Source organism: Ahaetulla prasina, chromosome 7 (genome assembly GCF_028640845.1).
Source record: "Ahaetulla prasina isolate Xishuangbanna chromosome 7, ASM2864084v1, whole genome shotgun sequence".
NCBI lineage: Eukaryota > Metazoa > Chordata > Lepidosauria > Squamata > Colubridae > Ahaetulla > Ahaetulla prasina.
Genome location: NC_080545.1, coordinates 39,951,764 through 39,965,336, shown reverse-complemented (window position 1 = coordinate 39,965,336; position 13,573 = coordinate 39,951,764). Strand labels below are relative to the sequence as shown.

At 39.8% G+C, this 13,573-nt stretch overlaps 1 protein-coding gene across 2 annotated transcripts in view; it reads left to right on the top strand.

Annotated features, from left to right (window-relative positions):
• Positions 1–5,751, top strand: part of NELL2 (neural EGFL like 2) — a 551,557-nt gene extending 545,806 nt beyond the window's left edge. For both annotated transcript variants that reach the window (XM_058191222.1, XM_058191220.1), the window contains one exon: positions 5,088–5,751. In XM_058191222.1, the coding sequence (XP_058047205.1) occupies positions 5,088–5,138 (51 nt within the window). In that variant the 3' untranslated portion in view covers positions 5,139–5,751. The remainder of the gene's footprint in view (positions 1–5,087) is intronic.
• The last annotated feature ends 7,822 nt before the right edge of the window (positions 5,752–13,573 follow it).

The following is a 13,573-nucleotide window of genomic DNA, read 5'->3' as shown; positions in this document are numbered from 1 at the left end:
GAAATGATTAACAAATCATCCCTGAAAGAGTTAGAGTTAGACCAAACCTGAAAGCATTTTTAAGTTCTTAAAATATGAAAGAGAATTCCTGCTCCTGCTGTGTACTGTAGAGGTTATTGCATCACAGTCCAACTCTAGTATGGATTACTTTTTTCTTTTTGCTCAGGAAAATGAAATGCTAATTAAACTTCTATTTCAGTCAATCAGAATAGAGCTGGAAGGGACCTTGGAGGTCATCTGTCTGCTCAAGCAGGAGAACCTATACTATTTCAGACAAGTGACTATCCAGTCTCTTCTTAAAAACCTCCAATGATGAAGCACTGACAACAACTGAAGACAAGCTGTTCCACTGGTTAATTGTCCTCACTGTTAGGAAGTTTCTCCTTAATTCCAGGTTGCTTCCTTCTTTTCCATCCTTTGTTTCTTGTCCTGCCCTCTGGTGCTTTGGAAAATAAATTGACCCCCTCTTTGTGGCAGCCTCTCAAATACTGTACTGGAATACTGCTATCATGTTCCCCCTAGTCCTTCTATTCTCTAGACTAAAGGTAAAGGTAAACATACATGCTAGTAGGGGGCGGTGCTCATCTCCGTTTCAAAGCCAAAGAGCCAGCACTGTCTGAAGAGATCTCCGTGGTCATGTGGCTGGCATGACTCAATACCAAAGGCGCACAGAACGCTGTTACCTTCCCACCAAAGGTGGTTCCTATTTTTTCTACTTGCATTTTTACGTGCTTTCAAAACTGCTAGGTTGGCAGAAGCTGGGACAAGTAACGGGACCTCACCCTGTTACATGGCAGCAGTAGGGATTCGAACCGCTGAGCTGTCGACCTTTCGATCAACAAGCTCAATGTCCTAGCCCCTGAGCCACCGCATCCCTCTATTCTCTAGACTATTCTCTAGTCTAGTCCCTCTATTCTCTAGTCTAGTCCCTCTATTCTCTAGACTAGCCAAACCCAAATCCTGCACCCATTCTTCATATGTTTTAGTCTCCAAGCCTTTAATCATCTTAGTTGCTCTTCTTTGCACTTTTTCCAAAGTTCAACATCTTTTTTGTAATGTGGTGACCAAAAGTGAATGCAGTATTCCAGGGGTCTTACTAAGGCTTTATAAAGTACTAATACTTCATGTGATTTTGATTCTGTGTCTCTGTTTATACAACCAAGGATTGTATTAGATTTTTTGGCTGCAGCGGAACACTGCTGACTCATGTTTAAATGATTGTCCACTAGGATTCCAAGGTCCTTCTTACAGTTAGCATTCACTTTGCCCTGGATCTGCTGGAAAGAAAACCCCCAAATTCATTATCCTCAGGATTGTGGCACAATTATTTTTCTTCATAAACAAAAGACAAACATGTTTAGTATATAAATGGTTCTTCTAGCACAGGGGTGTCAAACTCAATTTCATTGAGGGCTGCATCAGGGTTGTGTTTGACATCGGGGCTGGGGTGGGCGTGGCCAGGATGGGCATGGCCAGTTTGACATCACTCATGTTCGGGACGCCTGTGGTGGCCCGAGCACTCTGCCAGCAAAAATGAGCTCCTGAGCTCCATTTTCGGCTGTGACAGCCTCCTGCAACCCTCTGCCAGTGAAAATGAGCAGCCTTCCTGAGTTCCATGTTCACTGGCAGAGGCACTTCAGGCCAATCCTTTGCTGTTTCCAGGGTGACCCCGCAAGCCAGATATAAGCACCACATGGGTCAGATCCAGCCCCTGGGCCTTGAGTTTGACACCCCGGGCCTTGAGTTTGAGTTTGATGTATTTTCAGTGTCATGCATTAAATAACTCAACATTATAATTAAAATGAGACTCATTACATGCTATATGAGTATAATGTGATACTACAAAATAGAATATTTGTCAGCTTGCCTCTGATCAATGTTTAAGAAAATAAAGACCCAACTCCATCCGTTTGAAGAGATTGGTAATTTTTACTAAACACGTCAGATTGCAATGAAAGCTAAGCCAGAACTGAAGGTATACTATAAACACAGACATCATATCCTCTCCTGACCCCTCCTCCCACCAGAGTTCAAACAGTCATAATCCAATGTCATCTTCCTCCTTGGTCACGTGTAGTTTCACTTCTGATATTCTCCCTCTGTCAATCTTCTGGATGGAATACGAAGCAGGCAACTCCCGTTACTTTCACGTGCCAAATCAGTTCAAACGTCTGTTTGAAAGGCTATCTCCTCCTACACCTGTAATGACAGCCAAACACTGGTAACAATACAAACCTCCCCCCTCCCCCATAAATCATGTAAGACATTCAGTAAGAAGAAAACCTTTAACAAAATAATAAAAGAAGTAAAACAGTCCAGTAGGTGAAATACACTTAAAATAAAGCGGAGGCTGACAATATTAATGTTCTAAATGTTCTTGGACCGCATAGAAAGGCAGGTAATGGAATAAGACTTTAATTTGCAATAAAATAATTTTATTCAAAATTATAAAATTACTTTTAGCTGAATATAACCATGACATAAGATGTTGTGTCTATTTCTTAGTCCTTAAGTGCAGCCTTAAATATTTTTAAGTTTTATAGTGTATTTAAAGTGGTTAATTTTTATTCATTTTTGTTAGTAGCAAAGAGTGATATGAAGGCTGAGGAATGCAAATTTGATAGTATCATGTAACAGGAAAACTAAATACATGCTTTTTATTTGCATTTCATTTGCAGAATAATAGTTCTGTAGAATAATATTATATGCTGTAGAATAATATGTAGTTTCTTCCTAATTACTTCTGAGATCAAGTCTTTAAGTTACCGTACTTTTTGGAGTATAAGATGCCCTACCCACCAAAAAAGTGGGTAAAAATTGTGATCCGTCTTATACACCAAATGTTGCTGAAGCCCCGCCCGCCCGCCAGGCCCCACTCATGGCCATTTTTGGCCTTCACATGTTGTGTTTTCAGCCTCCGCACGGCCTATTTTAGACCTGTTCCAGGCTGTGGGGATCACCATAGCACATCTCCACCAATCGCTGCCTCCGCATGCCCTGTTTTTTACCTCCGTGTGTCGCATTTTCAGCCAGTTCCAGGTGATGGGAATTGGTGATGGCAATCCCCGCCACCTGAAATCAGCTAAAAATGTGATGTGTGGAAGCCAAAAACGGGACGTGCGGAGGCGGCGATCAACTCTGGCAATCCCTGCAACCTGGAACAGCTGATTGGCAGTATTCCCGGAGGCCAATCCAACCGCCAATTAGCTGTTCATGCTAAATCAGGCTGCAAGACCATGCTGAAATTTACCAGGCTATTTGCTTTTTGCTGCAAGGGGGCTAGCCAAATGAATAGTGATGGATGCTGGTAGGCAGAGGCAGGATTTTTTTTTCTTGTTTTCCTCTCCAAAAACTAATGTGCGTCTTATACTCTGGAGCATCTTATACTCCAAAAAATATGGTATTTTTATTTAGGCTAATGTTTATTTAAAGAGTAGTAGGTGGTTGCATGATAACATACACTATAAGTGTCAGACCTGCCCTACTTCAATCCCTTAAGAAAAAAAGATCCTCAATTCCATTTAGTTGAAGTGATAGGTTAAAAGATGCTGAGTGCAGTATAGCCAGGCCAGAATTGAATTTCCCATGTGAAAGCATACAAACTTTTTCTGTGGATCCATTCCCCTCCCCCAACTTGTCCAGCCCAACGCCATCCAATTAGCTGGTGTCTTGATGTTTTTTTAATGTCCAGTATTTGGAGCAATTGACATTCCTTTCCCAGAGTCTCAGTGTCCTTGAAGGCTGGCACAAACTGGTTTGAAGCATCCCTGGTCTTCCTCGACTGTCATTTCCCCCCTCCCTATTTCCCATCACATATTAACACAGGTTTATTGCCCATTTATTCATCCCCCCCCATGACCTCTCTCCCCTAGCCTTTGATGGCAGGATGCCATTAATGCGCCAAGCTGAAGATGGCAGTCCTGACATAAGACAGACTGGAAAAGAGAGCAAAATTATGTCTGTTATATAATTTATTTAGCCAGCAGCCTTCTGCTATTTTTAGAAAATGGTCAAAGTAGAATTTAAATTTGAATGAAGGCACAGAGTGGAATTCAATTCACAGTAAGTTATTTGTGAGGCACATTTATGTTCAACCTTTTTTTATGATGAAATTCAAAAAGGGGGGCCATGTTATACTCCCAGTGGTTTCCAAGAATTAATGTGCATAAAAGCTGGAATGCATAGTCCAGTTTATAACTGTTAAAACAAATAGGTGGAATTCTAGGCATGATCTTTTCTACTTCAGCTAAACCAAGTGATGAAAGTTTGGAAGCATTATTCTTTATTTTAGTTAATCTAACAACATTTAAGAAAAATGTTATCAGTTTAATAGGAATATAATCTGAGGCACATGAATAGATTCTGAAAAGGTTACCTGTAGTATGTTAAAATGTTATGCAAGAAAAAAAGAAATCATTGTAATCCTGAAATCTTATTACACTTTTAACTGTCAACCTTGCAATACTTAATAACAATAACTGATGAGGTAGTTAGCTATGTCTATTGCTATGGTATGATCAAGAGAAAAGACAATCTTCAATTTAACTTGTGGCTGTGGTAATAATAGAAAATACAACAAACCATATGCACTAGCATCTGTAAAATAATCGCTTTGATCAACAACTATTTGTTGAGTACAGCTGAATAGGGCACATTCTGCTTCCATCACACATCAAGTATCTACAAGCTTCTCATTCACTCTTTAATTGTAGCTGATAGTTATATCAAACTACTTCCAGGATATTTGATTATGTATGAAAATAAAACAAGGGTAGGTAGCATGCTCTGTTTCAAAAGGAATATTAATATACAGCTTAGGAGTATATATGTTCTGTGCATAGGTATCAAATAAATAATAATATAAAAAAGGGATTCAAGTATTCATTTTAAGTGATGTTAGTCATTAAAGGATGGCAAATAAAAATTGCAGAATGTTTAACTAGAACATCAAACGAAAGTGTATGCAGGACAGTTGAACAAGTGCTAATGAATGGTTTTGTCTCCCTCCATTTCATTGTTTCCAGGGACACATGCTTAATTTAAAAAACTCTGCTGAAAAATAAATCACTTTTTCATCTTTTTTCTAGAATGGGCATATTTGCTGCTCTGTAGATCCACAGTGTCTACAGGAACTATGAAAACAGTATCATAATCCCGGACAATTTATGTTAAAGTATATTTCTCCATAAGGACTTACAAACCAAAAATTAATAAGCCAAACCTGGAACAAGATTAATTTGATACAATTACTGTGAAAAAATGATATGAATTGAATGAGATGTCTAGTTCCTCAGTCCGAATGAAATGTGTATGACTAGGAACAAGTTCAGATGTATAAACCTATGTTTTGATGTGAGGTTCAAGTTCAAGTTCTGGTTCATGTTTGTGTTTGACATCATTATGTAAGATATGAACTACTGAAAAAAATTACATGCAAATAAAGATGTCAAAATCTTCAAGAAGAGAAATGCTTACTAAAGTTTTGAAACTGCACCTCATCTATGACCAAAATATATTTTTTAATATGACTCCACTTGTCTATATATAATTTCTTTGATTGGTAACACCAAGAATCACAAAAGTTATATAAAAGAATATCTTTTGGAAACACAGTTTTGTTTTGCAATATATCTACAGCTGTGAAAAAATCCTTTAACTGTAAAAATAATGCATGATTGCATAATGTTTTCTTATGAAAAAAATCATCTGTATTTCCTTATTTGATTGCACTTACTCCTTGATTGAATTTGTCCAGTATATACTCCTTGTGCAAAATTTAAATAAATATTTCTCTTACCTTATGTTTTTGAGAATTTGTCAAATTTACAGAATGCATTTATAAATGAAGTCCATCATGTAATTATATTCACAATAGGGGGAAGATGAGCAAGCACATTTTGTTCTTTCCTCCATTTCCATCATTCTCATCTCACTGTCTTCAATATACTGGATGGCAAAGATCCAATATGAAGCATGTCTACTTCAGTAAACCTTCTGGGCAGTAAAAGATTTTAAACTGAATGACAAGACTAAGTGTACTCCCCATAGCATATAGGTAGTTGTTGACTTACAACTGTTTATCGAACAATGGTTCAAAATTATAGTGGCCTCATAATTGGTGAGTTATGACCCATCCTCAAATTTACAATCATCACACCACCTCTACAATCACATGACCACAATTTGGGTGCTTGGAAACTGGTTCACATTTCTAATAGTTGCAGTGATTTATGATCATGGTCATTTGATTGCGATTTGCAACCTTCCCAGGCAGCTTCCAACAAGCAAAATCAATTGGGGAAACCAGATTTCCTAAATGACTGCATGATTCATTTAACAACTAGGTATAATGCAATGTGGGAATTACCGTGGGAACCAGAAGGAAAAGCCACAGAATAGATAACCATCAGGCAAAAAGTTATCTCGGTGCACAGAAGCAAAGATACTGCATAAGTGTCTCATAAGGGAGTCTCCTTACGTTTCTGGAAAGTAGAAATACAGGAGGTGAAAATGCTTTCAGACTTGCAATACTCTGTTACTGTAAACTTACAATAAAAGTAGCAGAAACTATGGATATTGTGCTTCTTGTCTGGACTATTTCAAAGGTCCGATGCATGTAACATTCTATTATGAATTATGAAAAAGAAAGTTTTTCAGAAAGAATACATATTGATACACTGTTGTACATGTGCTTTTCAAATGCTTGTCTATAAACAACAACTGCTACAGGCATTTTTTTCTGTTTTATCCACAAACTCTTCAAGCAGCAGTTTTTTTCAATGTGAACATTTCAATACATCGTCTTCCTGCCTGTTAATAACTTTCAGTGGATCATAATTTGCCTTTAGATACCGAACACCAACAATCGCTATCTATGATAGCAGTCATATGCTGATGATGTACAAAAGTCCAATTTGATAAAAAGCAATATAGTGGAAGGATTAGATTCTAATTTATTACTAGTGTGTGAGCAATTTGCAGTGAAAAAGCTGACAATCTGCTTCAGGAAGGAAAGCCCAGATGAATCTTATTAGGTGTTATGGAATTTATGCATGGAAAGGATCAAAATGTGCAACTACCAGTTTATAATTACAGCTAATTCCTGAATTTTCTAAATGTATTTAAAAAGAAAAATAAATTAAGCTGAAAGAAGGAAGTTAGCTAAGAAATATGTTTGGCTCCTTGGATGCCAACAGATAACAAGAATTACAAATGAGAGTGATCTAAAGAACTGTTATTCAAAGTTTTGATGCCCAAGGCTGTTCAGTTAATAGAAGTTCATTAAAATGGTCAATATATTTAGCCTTTGTTGCTTATATGACTCCACAATTTTTCAGATTTTCCTGAAATCAGTGACCTCAGCCTGAACACGCCAAGACTGTTTTACTGATTAATTTCAGCAACCCAAAGCCTTAATTATTTGATTTCAAAATACTCTATTATATAATATTCTTCCCATCAACAGGAATAACGTAATAATATCATGCCTCCAAACAATAAAAAGGTATTGGCGACAACTATTTGCTGTCATCTTCAAATCATGATTCTTTTCTATTATTTTGTAAGCATCAGATGACAGACTACATAAAGTCATGACTCATGACTATTATAAAAAAAATATATGAATACTTAGATTTTCTGAGAAATTGCAGGTTGGATAAAGCAGTAGAGCTTTAGAAAACGAATGACTGTGTTACAATGGCATTAGTATAATTCAGAAAATGAAAATAAGCCTGGACTGGTTTGTATGTGAAGTAGGTATCTTGATTATTCCACAGTGGCAATTCAGTATATCAACTGACTCAGTTTCCTTAAATGCATTGGATTGAATTCAAAGCAAGGGTGAAATGCTCCCGGTTCGGACCAGATCACCCGATCCAGTAGCAATGGCGGCAGGTGGTTCAGAGAACCGCTAACAAAAATCCCTGCACACACACACACACACACACCTGCCCAGCTGAGCCATACAATCATCAGAGGTTTTTTTTTTTTTACTTTTAAAAGTATTTTTTCTTTGGTCAAACAAATGCTTTTAAAAGTAAAAAAAAGCCGCTGATGATTGCGCGGTTCAGCTGGGATCGTCAAAGCCTTTTAAAAGCATTTTTTCTACAACCTCGAAGAGATTGTAGAAAAAATGCTTTTAAAAGTAAAAAAAAAAAAAGTTAGCCACGCCCACCCAGTCACATTACCCCCAACAAAGCCATGCCCACAGAATCGGTAGTAATAAATTTTACATTTCACCACTGATCCAAAGGTTTGCTTCGTCTTGATAGATGATTCTGAGAAAAATTCATTTGTGTAAATTATTCTGTAATACTGTTATGCCCACATATGAATTACCCTTGGAATTCCAGCTATAAAGCAAAACAATGGTTAGTTGTATCAACCCTCAAATATTGCATGATGATGAAAAAAAGTGCAATAATATAGTGCAACAATTGAAGATATTAGAGCATGAAATTACATATAATAGTAAGTTAATTGGCATATCAAGTGAGAACTATGATAAGGATAATGTGAAGGAAAGAGGAGGGAGACCTTTTCTAAGCTCAGGGTTCACATACCCCTTGGGTGAGGTCTCAGATTTGCATCTCTGTTTGAAACTCTGACTTCATGAACCCATTGTGAAGTTTATTTATTTATTTATTTATTTATTTATTTTGTCACAACATCATACAAAAAGATTATATAGTATATACACATATAAACATATATAGGAAGAAGAAAAGAAAAACAATAGGACAGGAACGGTAGGCACGTTTGTGCGCTTATGCACGCCCCTTATGGTCCTCTTAGGAATGGGGTGAGGTCAATAGTAGAAAGTTTTTGATTAAAGCTATTAGGATTATGGGAAGAGACCACAGAGTCAGGTAAAGTATTCCAAGCACTGATGATTCTGTTGCAGAAGTCATATTTTCTGCAATCTAGATTAAAGCGGTTTACATTAAGTTTAAATCTATTGGTTGCCCTTGTATTATTGCAATTAAAGCTGAAGTAGTCTTTGACAGGAAGGACATTACAATAGATGATTCTGTGAGTTAAACTTAGGTCTTGTCGAAGGCGACAGAGTTCCAAGTTTTCTAAGCCTAGGATTTCAAGTCTGGTGGGATAAGGTATTTTGTTGTTTTCAGAGGAATGGAGAACTCTTCTTGTAAAATATTTCTGGACACGTTCAATTGTATTGATGTCAGAGATGTGGTGAGGGTTCCAAACAGGTGAGCTGTATTCTAGAATTGGTCTAGCAAATGTTTTATATGCTCTGGTTAGTAGTGTGGTGTTTTTGGAAAAGAAGCTACGCAAAATTAGGTTTACAACTCTTAGAGCTTTTTTTGCTATGTAGTTGCAGTGGGCTTTGGCACTTAGATCATTTGACATGAAAAGTTCCTTTTATTGACATGCTCATGATACTTGCATGTCTCACTGATGTCCACAAAGTCAGATATCAGTGATAATGACTGGAACAAATTAGCTTCAAGAACATTCTTCAAGAGATCTGTACATTAACAGGTACACAAACCCATTCTTTCTCCTTCTAAGAGCCACCTCTTTATCTCCATATATCCCTTTTTCTCTATTACCTTTCCCACTTCTATAATGGATACTCAGTTGTTTTCCTATCTAGAAGTCTTGTTGAGACAATAAATAGAGGTTTCCTTTTTAAGTAGAAGAGCAGACTTTATGGACATCAATGAGACATGCAAGTATCATGAGCATGTCAGTAAAAGCAATTTCACAATGTGTTCAGGAAGTCAGATATTTCTCTATAGTCCATTATACAATGACTAGAAATGTTGATATACATGCATTGATTATGCATATCATAATATGCATGATTTTGAGATGTATTTTACAACTCTGCTCCATCTGTGCCTTAGGAATCTATAACAGGAGCAGGCAAAAGGGGTTGTCAGTCATACTTATTCTAAAACTTAGGAAGAGGGATAAAGAATTAGGTAAAAGTAGGATAAAATGAATGTTGATATAATTAAAAAATTACGATTAATTACAAAAAAGTAATCCAATCCACTATAATAATTTCTTTTAACTTTAATATATTTTCCTGCTTCTGTAGCTTTAAAATGGAAATTATTGAAGAAGTTTGAGATAATTAGTCCTCAGGTAATATATTCCTAGATGTAATTCACAGTAGAAAGACAACCTTAAAAAGGTATCCAGCCTTGAAATTTTATTTATTATGAGGCAAAAGTGAAAAACTTGTATGCTCCCAGTATAATGTCTAATGTCATGGAGTCTAATGTCTAATGTCTAATGTCATGGAGGGTGTTATGATATTAAAGTTTCCAATTCATTCATTCATTCATTCATTCATTCATTCATTCATTTATTTATTTATTTATTTATTTATTTATTTATTTATTTATTTATTTATTTATTTAAATTTTTATACCGCCCTTCTCCCGAAGGATTCAGGGCGGTGTACAGCCAAAGATAAAAACAATAAAATATACAAAGTTAAAATATCAATTTAAAAAACATATTCAATAATAAACTTTAACTTGCCATCTGCCGGCTCGTCATCAACAGTGGCTCGGGAGTTCATGGCTTCCATGACGGCCTTGGACCTGACTCAAGTAGTGGATGGCCCCACTCACATCGGGGGAGGCACACTGGACTTGATTTTTATCTCTGGTCAGTGGTTTAAGGATCTGGACTTGAGAGATATAGTCACAGAACCTTTGTCATGGTCAGATCACTCTCTCCTTCGCCTAGACTTTCTGACCGCTACCCAACACCGCAGGGAGACGGAACCATTACGCTGATACCGTCCCAGGCGCCTGATGGACCCGGAGAGGTTCCGGACGGAGCTTGGGCCATTTCCTGGGGGTCTGGCTCACGGCACGGCAGAGGAACTAGCCGCAGCCTGGGAACGGGCTGCGGCTGGGGCTTTAGACCGTGTCGTGCCTCTGCGGCCTCTGACCCGGCGCAGATCCCAACCGGCTCCTTGGTTCTCCGAGGAGCTGAGGGGGATGAAACGCCGGAGAAGACGCCTAGAGAGTTCCTGGAGGTCCAGCCGTTCAGAGGCTGATCGGACACTAGTTAGATCCTATACTAGGACCTACCTAGTGGCATTGAGGGAAGCGAGGCGTTGCTACGCCTCCTCCCTCATTGCGTCGGCAGATAACCGCCCAGCCGCCCTGTTTCGGGTGACCCGTTCCCTCCTTCACCAGGGGGAGCGGGATGACCCATTGCAGGGACGTGCTGAGGAGTTTAACGGTTATCTATATGATAAAATCGTTCAGCTTCGGGACGGTTTGGACCAAAATTGCGGCAATTCAGACGGGGCGTCCCAGGGCGGTCTTGGTGATATTGTCTGGGATGAGTTTGACCCTGTGGCTCCCGAGGATATGGACAGGCTGCTGGGTAGATTGAATGCCACCACGTGTTTACTGGACCCGTGCCCCTCCTGGTTGGTGCTGGCCACTCAGGAGGTGACACGAGGCTGGCTCCAGGCGATTACGAGCGCTTCCTTGTTGGAGGGAGTCTTTCCGGCCGCCTTGAAAGAGGCGGTGGTGAGGCCCCTCCTCAAGAAGCCTTCCCTGGACCCGGCTATTTTAGGTAATTATCGTCCGGTCTCCAACCTTCGCTTCGCGGCGAAGGTTGTAGAGAGTATGGTGGCATATCAGTTTCCCCTGCACCTGGATGAAACTGTCTATCTAGACCCGTTCCAGTCCGGTTTCCGGCCCGGCTACAGCACTGAGACGGCTTTGGTCGCGTTGGTGGATGATCTCTGGAGGGCCAGGGATAGGGGTTGTTCCTCTGCCCTGGTCCTATTAGACCTCTCAGCGGCTTTTGATACCATCGACCATGGTATCCTGCTGCGCCGGTTGGAGGGATTGGGAGTGGGAGGCACCGTTTATCGGTGGTTCTCCTCCTATCTCTCCGATCGGTCGCAGACGGTGTTGACAGGGGGGCAGAGGTCGACCCCGAGGCGCCTCACTTGTGGGGTGCTGCAGGGGTCGATTCTCTTGCCCCTTCTGTTCAACATCTATATGAAGCCGCTGGGTGAGATCATCAGTGGCTTCGGTGTGAGGTACCAGCTGTACGCTGATGACACCCAGCTGTACTTTTCCACACCGGGCCACCCCAATGAAGCTATCGAAGTGCTGTCCCGGTGTCTGGAAGCCGTACGGGTCTGGATGGGGAGAAACAGGCTCAAGCTCAATCCCTCCAAGACAGAGTGGCTGTGGATGCCGGCATCCCGGTACAGTCAGCTGAGTCCACGGCTGACTGTTGGGAGCGAGTCACTGGCCCCGATGGAGAGGGTGCGCAATTTGGGCGTTCTCCTGGATGAACGGCTGTCTTTTGAAGACCACCTGACGGCCGTCTCCAGGAGAGCTTTCCACCAGGTTCGCCTGGTGCGCCAGTTGCGCCCCTTTCTAGACCGGGATGCCTTGTGCACAGTCACTCATGCCCTCGTGACGTCTCGTCTGGATTACTGCAATGCTCTCTACATGGGGCTCCCCTTGAGGGGCATCCGGAGGCTTCAGTTAGTCCAGAATGCGGCTGCGCGGGTGATAGAGGGAGCCCCTCGTGGCTCCCGTGTGACACCTATCCTGCGCAGACTGCACTGGCTACCTGTGGCCTTCCGGGTGTGCTTCAAGGTTTTGGTGACCATCTTCAAAGCGCTCCATGGCATAGGGCCGGGCTACTTACGGGACCGCCTACTGCTACCGAATACCTCTCACCGACCCGTGCGCTCTCACAGAGAGGGACTCCTCAGGGTGCCGTCAGCGAGACAGTGTCGTCTGGCGACACCCAGGGGAAAGCCTTCTCTGTGGGGGCTCCCGCCCTCTGGAACGAACTCCCCCCAGGACTCCGTCAACTTCCGGACCTCCGAACCTTCCGTCGCGAGCTTAAAACATACCTATTCATCTCCGCAGGACTGGGTTAGTTTTTAAATTTGTTGGTTTTTTAATGGGGTTTTTTATCATTTATTTTAAAATTCTTAATCTTAATACGGCCAATTGAATAAGTCTTTTAATTGTATTTTAATAGTATTTATATTGTAATATTATCGTTTATTTTATCTGGCTGTGAACCGCCCTGAGTCCTTCGGGAGAAGGGCGGTATAGAAATTTAAATAATAAATAAAATAAATAAATAAATAAATAATGGCCGAATTAAAACCGCCAATTAACCGAACCTAAAATAACCCATATAAAATTACAAAAATTTAAAATTTAAAAATCAGGCCAGATAAATCATTATCTCTACTATGCAAGTCCTAGAATCAAATAAGTTTGTTTATAGAGCAATATGTTTTTAAGTCTCCAACCAGATTTTGTTCTTTTGCAGATTTATACCTTGTAACAATTTGAATAAATTAGATTGACATTAAATAGGCTTAGCCATTAAATGATACTAGGAAATTAAATCTAACATTGGAAAACAACATCAAATATTATTATGCTCTTTGTTCTCTTTTATAATATGTTAATACAGTCAGATATACTAGAATCATGGATTATATGAACTGGAATAGAATAGAATAGAATAGAATAGAATAGAATAGAATAGAATAGAATAGAATAGAATAGAATAGAATAGAATA